Source organism: Photinus pyralis, unplaced genomic scaffold (assembly GCF_008802855.1).
Source record: "Photinus pyralis isolate 1611_PpyrPB1 unplaced genomic scaffold, Ppyr1.3 Ppyr1.4_LG7, whole genome shotgun sequence".
Lineage (NCBI taxonomy): Eukaryota > Metazoa > Arthropoda > Insecta > Coleoptera > Lampyridae > Photinus > Photinus pyralis.
In genome coordinates this window covers 15,295,766-15,303,878 of record NW_022170738.1, presented here as the reverse complement: position 1 = coordinate 15,303,878, position 8,113 = coordinate 15,295,766, and the positions used below count along the sequence as shown (strand labels likewise).

General features: G+C 38.1%; 1 protein-coding gene across 1 annotated transcript; it reads right to left on the bottom strand.

Moving 5' to 3' along the window:
- Positions 1–5,868: 5,868 nt before the first annotated feature.
- On the bottom strand, positions 5,869–7,825 carry LOC116175680. Its single transcript, XM_031493918.1, has 2 exons — positions 7,097–7,825; positions 5,869–7,036 (listed from the first exon to the last, which is right to left on the bottom strand). Exon 2 carries the CDS (start codon positions 6,511–6,513, stop codon positions 5,869–5,871), a length of 645 nt encoding a protein of 214 aa, XP_031349778.1. The 5' UTR covers positions 6,514–7,036; positions 7,097–7,825.
- Between the last annotated feature and the right edge of the window lie 288 nt (positions 7,826–8,113).

The window sequence follows — 8,113 nt, the reverse complement described above, 5'->3', positions numbered from 1 at the left end:
CGTGTTGAACGCGATCTTTTATCCTAGTTATTTAAGCAATGTTTAATAGAAAACGATAAAACTGACTAATGAACCGCAAACGCTTGACGTTTTGCTTAATTTGGAGGATGCTCGTCTGCCTGATTTTAATGGAGTGCACTTTATAAATTTCTAGAAATGCTTTAAATGTGATTGTACACTTAACTTCATTTAAAAGTTACAACCAATTTGTAAGTTTACAAGCAACATTACTGTTATTTTATTCATTTTCAACAATATCCCTCACATAATTAATGAGTACAAGTACAGGGTGGGGTGGGTGGTATAAAATGTTTCCAATTGACTTCTGAAGCCAAGTTCTAGGTGCATACGGTACAGCACCAATTCTTCATTGTCTTAATTAGTCATATAGCGAAAAGATATAATGGTTCTATATTTGGGTATATAAAATCTATATCGATTGTTTCATGTACAATCAGTATAATATAAGCTTTTATAAAAAAATACGCAATAACGGTTAACATTGCCGTGGTCGCCGTGGATACACATAATGCGCATTTAACCACAGACTTTGTATTGGACGTGGATAACCATCTATTTGTGGAATTTTATTGGTTACTTTAAAATCGGATTTGGATCTTTTGGTTTCAATTACTTACAAGCAAATCTCCTTTTAGAACTATGCGGTCTATTCATTTTTTTTGGCGAATTCAATTTGTGTGTGGGGTATTTTAAGATTTTACGTCAGTATGGTTTGTGTTTAAGGGAGTGATGGGGGTAGTTTTTTAATTTTTTTGATATCTCTCGTTAATAAAAAGAATATAGCCATTCGGTGTTTTTGGTTTTGACGTGGTAATTTTCAATCGCATTCTTCGACGTACCGTAAAACGTTCGAACGCTTTTTTCTGTCATCCTTTGCGGCCTTTTAGTGAGTTTATAATATACAAATAATATCTCCGAATGGCGAGTTTCGAAAAATGGCCAGGAAAAGTCGACCGTTTTAAATAATTAATACGGTAACTGAGAAATATTTCATAGCAAATGACATTGCCTATCCTCAATCAGTAAAAGGGCGAGTAGTATAGTAAGGTCGATCCTGGCTCACTTTACATTGAAAAGTGCCATATGATTGAAGTGTTAGCGTTTCAAGGTCAAAGTGGTGTTGAAGGTCAAAGTGGTATTGCGTAAGTGGGGGTGGGTGGGTTTCAAGGTCGAGTGTTGATAAGAAATGGGGTGTATTGTTTGTGTTTTTCGGAGGGGGGGTGATGGGTGAAGGCCATTGGATTTCAAGGTCGAGTGTTGAGAAGAAAGGGGTGTATTGTTTGTGTTTTTCGGATGGATTTACTGGAATCGTACGCTCTGTCCTGTTTCTATCAGGATGTTATCGAACAGGTGATTAACTACCGTCATTTTCGTAAAATGGAGTTTGGTGACGAGGACGAGGGCGACGATGACAACATCTATCGCGATATTGAAGACGTATTAAACTATAAGTTTAACGTCAATTCTCATAATACAGTTTGCATGATGGAATTATTATACTATCGACCTACTTATTTTATGTATCACATATGTCAATAAACGTACTTTATTTGAGCATTTTTGTTTTATTTGATGGATGGATTTCCTATAAATATGGCAACTTATTGCCGCAATTCAACAATGTTGAATCGGATGCGGAAGTGTACGGATGGGAGTGGCTTGGTTAATAATCTCATAAACAAACTTCCAGTGGAACTACATATTCCTGGCTATCAGTATTGCGGACCTGGATGCGATGACGGGTGCTCACAGAAATGCCTAACGAACTAGATAAATGCATTCATGATTCAGGTAAAAGAAGAGTATACGGATTCAAGAACGAATAATCGTGCACCTAAAAATAACTTTACTTAATGTGTACCTAAAGAAAATTTTAATAATTTGGTTTCATTTTGTATAAAAAATTATGTCTTAATTAAACACATCTAATTAATTATAACATCGCCTATCGCTTGAAGGTATTAATCCCATTCAGAGGTACCTAATACCATTGAGTAATAAATAAATTCTTTACTCAATGCTAATACGTTATTAGCTTATAGTTACGATTCGAGGTAAAAAAATGCACCTATTTATCACACTGAGGACATGTTTAGCTACAAGCATTTTACGTGAACAGTGCGGATAACAATTTGCGCGATTAAAAATGACATTCCTCCTTCAGTCATATCCAATAGTTTTCTCGTTGTTACAGTTTAGTAAACTTATTGGGAACGCAAAAGACTTTGTGTTCGTCAAGAACGTACCTACACCTACTCCTAAAAATAACTAATGGAAATGAGAGAATTGCGATAACGTTAATCGCATTCATAATCTCACTAATGAAACATTTCCAAAGCATTGGGTCTATTTTCAATTATAATACAGGCATTTATGGGGATTTTTAGCGAAAAATTACTAGGTACGATTTTAATTACAAGGCTAAGAAGACTAAAATTTTTTCCTGGAACGGCGTTTCAAGTCCAACAATTTTTAACCGCAACCAGATTGCATCAAGGACATTTTTGTAGGAAATACTGCCTTCTTTAGCATGATTTAAAAATGATATAAGCAAAGCTTCTCTCGTTTCTTCGAAATTGACTTTCATATCTGCCCAACATTTTACATACGTTTACGTAGCATGTTTTATTTCTGTAAGTTAGTTCGATGCTTTAATGCAATTTCAAATGGTGTTCTTAGAAAAAATTGCGTTTGAGGAAAATCGGGCGATGACGTGAAGATACGAACTGCTCCTGCAATTTCCTGCGAACAACGGTCAAAACAAAAGACACTTTGTACATTGTACTATTTTAGTTCTTGGAAGGCGATGTGCAACACAAAAGTGCTGATCAAAATAGCCCTTTGCACTGTTCGGGATTTAAGAGGCGTTTTGCATACATGTGAAAAATGTCTAGCATAAAAAATTGTCACATGCAAATGCCAACTATAAAGTTTCATGACTTTCATTGATACATCAGAGTCTTATAATTACAAGGCGTTCAAGAATGAATAATTGCAGGCGCCCCTTCTAAAGTTACAGGGGAGGCGCGTGCAGCAGCTCACAGAAATATGCAATTTTTAGTTATTGTATAAAAATATTTATTGAAAAAATGACCGTATGCATTTTTGAATAAAATTCTTTCTCAGTTAGACCTCTATTTGCATCGCTAAACAAAGATTTAGAAACATATTTATATACACCATTTCATGCGGGAGTTTCACATGTCGTGCAATTAATAGACGCATTTAAATCTATACCTTCTCCGTTTAACGTCCCCAAAAACCAACCAAAAATTACAATAAAGGAAAATGCCGCATAAAGTGTCTCCGGAGGGCATAAGCATGATTAAAAATTAATTTCTCCATGTCTCTCTCATCGAAACTTCATACTGTTTAATAATTACACAATTACTATTCTGCAACCGGGTGATTGTTGTCGAAACTAAGGAGCTTACCTGAACTAAATGAAGGTTAAAGGCGATGACTCATAGAAAATTCTGAGAAGTGAGAACAAAGGAGGCAGTCTTCTTGGAAAAAGCCATGACTCATAGGATGGTAATATAAAGACACCCGTGAACCCTCAGTTCAAACAGATAAACGTGTGCAAGTCGCACATCTGTGCAGTGACATTGCAACGTAACAGGCGTGTGCAAATATGGTATCATCCGGTAGGATTAATGAGCACTCGGATCGTAAATCTGACACGGGAGTGTATTTCTTTATTAAAACATAGGGATGAGATTGTTCGTCATTTATCAATTTTACGTGATAATGTTTCCATAGTAGAATGACCCCAACACCGAGGACAGTAACCCATGGGGTGACTAACCTAATGGCCTTCTACTTAGCACACGCGCAATAGTTCAAATGACCTTGTGGTTCATTACCTACGCCGGAAGGCTTTGGGTAATTATTTTGAGGAATATATGAGGTACCCCGTGACAGCCAATGGCATGTCTGCCTGTTAGTCAATGAATTATTTTTACATTACAGCCAATCATCGCAGTCAACCGCTTTCAAGGTTACGAGTTGGAAATATAAGCTATGGCGAGCAGTACAGTAGTGCTAGTCCAGTAGTACGTAGGTCTCGAAACAGTTTGGTGAATCAGTAGCAGAAAATGGTTATTGCTATTGACGTTCAAGGATTTAAAACATCCCCAACGACATTTACGCCAAAGGAGTTGGCGGTATTTAATGGGCACCAAGTTGCACATATTGTGTTCAAACCTCCATTTTCATTTAGCAGTTTAGATGTGAACTACCAGAGACAAGCTATCTGGCTGATGCACAACCACCATTGTATTAAATGGGAAGAAGGACATACACCGCCCCACTTATTTCCGATTATACTTCGCCGGCTAGTATCACCAATGGAGGCTATATATGTGAAGGGAAAGGAGAAGGCAGAATTTATACGAAAAACCTTATCGCAGGATGTCGTCGAGATCAACGAGGAACCTGCATTACCTAAATTGGAAGCCAGCTGTTTATATCATTCCTATCCAAAATGTCATTGTGCATTGGCAAACGTGTATTACATACATAACAACTATACAATGTCGTAATTGTTTAGTAAATAAAGCGATAAAAGTGTAACATTTCTTCTTTCTCTTAATGCCCTATAAATAAGGATGCGGATGTGCAAACGGTCGTTTCAGGAAAGGTTTCGATCACTATATAAAACCTACCGTGAAAAGGTGTTTATTTTTCAGTTGGAAAATACTGCTATCAAGTATATCTACAGCTTTCAAAATAAACAGCTTCTGATATAAACAGGTAAGCAGATAAACAAATAAACAGGTAAACAGATAAACAGGTAAACATATAAACAGGTAAACAGATAAACAGATAAACAGGTAAACAGACAAACAGGTAAACAGATAAACATGTAAACAGATAAACAGGTAAACAGATAAACAGGTAAACAGATAAACACTTTCTTGCCTACATTCACCATGGATAAATTCGGACGTTCTCATACGCATGCTCAATTTGGAAAACTGTTAAAGACAATTTTCCATTACCGACGATACGATAAATGTAGAAAATAAGAGACTAAGTTATGTTGTCTACCCTATTGAACGTCACGATGCCCTAACGTTGCAACACTACCTATCAACAAGACTAAATCTCAACGGAAACCGGTTAATGAACCTCGCCGATCCAGTAGACGACCGCGATGCCATAAATAAAGGGTACCTCACACAATACATGCAGATTGCGAAAGCGCCCGTAGACAGTCTTCGCAATTACGTAGCGGTACTAGAGGAAGAGTTGAAAGCGGTCAAAGAAACTTTACATAAACTAATAGAGGATGCAGCAGGTGGTGAACGAGTTACACAAAGCGGCGCGCAAAAACTTCCCTCGTAGACGTACCATCATTAAAGGCTTCGATGATCTTTGGCAAGCAGATCTAGCCGAATTTATACCTTACGCAAAAGAGAATAAAGGCTACAAATACATATTGGTAGTTATCGATTGTTTTTCAAAATATCTATGGACGCGAGGGTTGAAGACTAAAACGGGTGAGGAGGTGACAAAAGCCGTACAGGCTATTTTCAAATCTACGAGACGCAGACCGAAAAATCTACAGACCGATGCAGGGAAGGAATTCTATAACAAATCATTCGCCAAATTAATGATGCAAGAACGCATTAATCACTATTCCACGTACAGTACGAAAAAGGCCGCACTGGCCGAGAGGGTTATAAGAAGTATAAAAAACCCCTTGTACCGGCAGTTTAGTTTACGCGGAAAATATGTATGGATAGATGCAATCGAATCGATCACGAGCGAGTACAATAATCGTAAACATCGAACAACGGGGATGAAACCGATCGAAGTGAAGGCCGATACAAAGCTGGACGCCTACAACCACATCAAGCTCTTCAACAATAAGAAATGCCGTGCGTACGATTCCAGTAAATCCAAACGATAGTTGATTATATCTTTTAGATTAAACAATTCTTCAACGACGTACTTACTCATCGTGCAATAATGCAGCTTATCACGTTGTATTGTTACGCTCTCTAATATTTTCTCAGTCGTCGTGGGATCCCGCACAAATTTCCTGTTATAATGAATAGTAAAATTTGCGTTAAGCGATTCAGAACTTTTGTCGTGCTCAATATCTTCTTCCTTAACATTGGACCAGTCGATCCAATTTTCGAGCTCTTGAGATCTAAAGAACTTCATCTCGAGATATGTTTGGTGCTTTAGAAGCATTTCCCAATCTTCTTTCACCATCACTATCGCATTTAATGGAGAGTGCACAATTCGTAAAACTGGGGCCAAATTAAGATGCGTACTGTAGCCAATTTCAATATATTTCTTCGAATTGCTTTCACCATCGTAGAGGTCATATGATGAGCAATCGATTAAACGTTCGTCGGCAGCTTTACTATGCACATTTTCGGCAAACTGGGTGATAGAATCATCACTAGTGTCTTTGTTGTTATTACAGCACCAGCACGAGCACGAGAAATAATTATTAGTACAACTGATTGTATCCATTTTGGAGCTTTTTTTCGTTGAGATGATCTCGACCCCACGATCACAGAACAACTAAAGTGTTTCTAAGGGTGGATATGCATTTAAATAAGAGACACAATTTCTCTCTCTCATCAACAACATTTTATTATTTCTCTCTATCTCATTTACAACTTTTTTACATAAATGTTAAATTAGTAGTCTTCCCCGCCGTTCCGGCGCTTGTTATAAACACTTCTTCCCTGGACAAGGTGTCCTTGAAGATCTGCAGACGGTTGTCGCTCTTGAAGTAGTCATAAAAGCGCAAAGGAAGGATGCACTTAAAGTTCTCAGTATCGATCAGTATTCGGTCGCCATATTTGGTATTGATTAGGTCGATACCAATCACTTTATACTTTTCACCGACCTTCATATCCTTGACGTTCTTGAAAGGTTTGCAGTAGGTGCTACTGTTGAGTTGATTAAGATCCATTTTAACTGATTAGCGAACACTATTCGACTGATTCCATTCACCGTTTCTACCACCATTATATTGCTGTCTGTTGACCTTGAAATTTAATGCGATAAACATTACTGTCTGGTGACCTTGAAATCTAGTGCGATATACCATTACATTGAGTTCTGGTGACCTTGAAATCTAGTCAGATAAACTGATAAACGATGATTTTCTGCTAAGACGGGAGACAATATCTTACAAAATTGCTCTATTTTTGTACTAAAGCGAAATCTATCCAAGGCCATAGTTTCCCAAGGCCCTTTTCGTGCCGCACTATATGCAAAGGACCACGCGATCAGTACATACACGCGATTGTTACTATCGTCAAATGTAACTTTCTTCATCACCGTATTATGTATTCACCCAACTGAGTCTCGTTCAGTCCGTTTATAAGGCAATCAACGCATATTTTGTAATTTAAAAAGAGTCTACATAGTTCAATCCCCAACTCATACGTTTGGACAATGTTTTGACACTGTTCCCTAAAAGTCTCAGGTCCATAGACCGCCTCATGCTCAGCATCAGATAGCAATACCAATAAGGTTTGATGAAGGCATTCAACAGCCGTTCGCCGCATATTCCCCCTTAACACTAACCACATTTCAAGCTAACATCTTCTAATATCTATATTTAAATTGCAACACGTTTGACCTTGAGGCGGCACCCCAGAAAAACACAAACAATTTGATTACACACAAACAACATACACAACCTCCCTTTGTTCTCAGCGATCGACCTTGAAATCCAACGGCCTTGAGCCGCCGCCACCCCCCCTCCACACAAACAATACACCCCTTTGTTCTCACAACTCGACCTTGAAATCCAATGGCCTTCACCCATCACCCCCTCCGAAAAACAATACACCCATTTCTTCTCAACACTCGACCTTGAAACCCACCCACCCCCACTTACGCAATACCACTTTGACCTTCAACACCACTTTGACCTTGAAACGCTAACACTTCAATCATATGGCACTTTTCAATGTAAAGTGAGCCAGGATCGGCCTTACTATACTACTAGGGCGAATGTTATTTTTCTGATCAGATATTGTTCGTCCGCTGTTGGTGGATATGGGGTTGGTCAATACAATTTAATGGTTTATTATCATGAATCGCTAAATCCTGC

Bases quoted from the DNA above. Each gene is read 5' to 3' on its own strand.
- LOC116175680 (XM_031493918.1), bottom strand. From the start codon at position 6,513: ATGGATACAATCAGTTGTACTAATAATTATTTCTCGTGCTCGTGCTGG.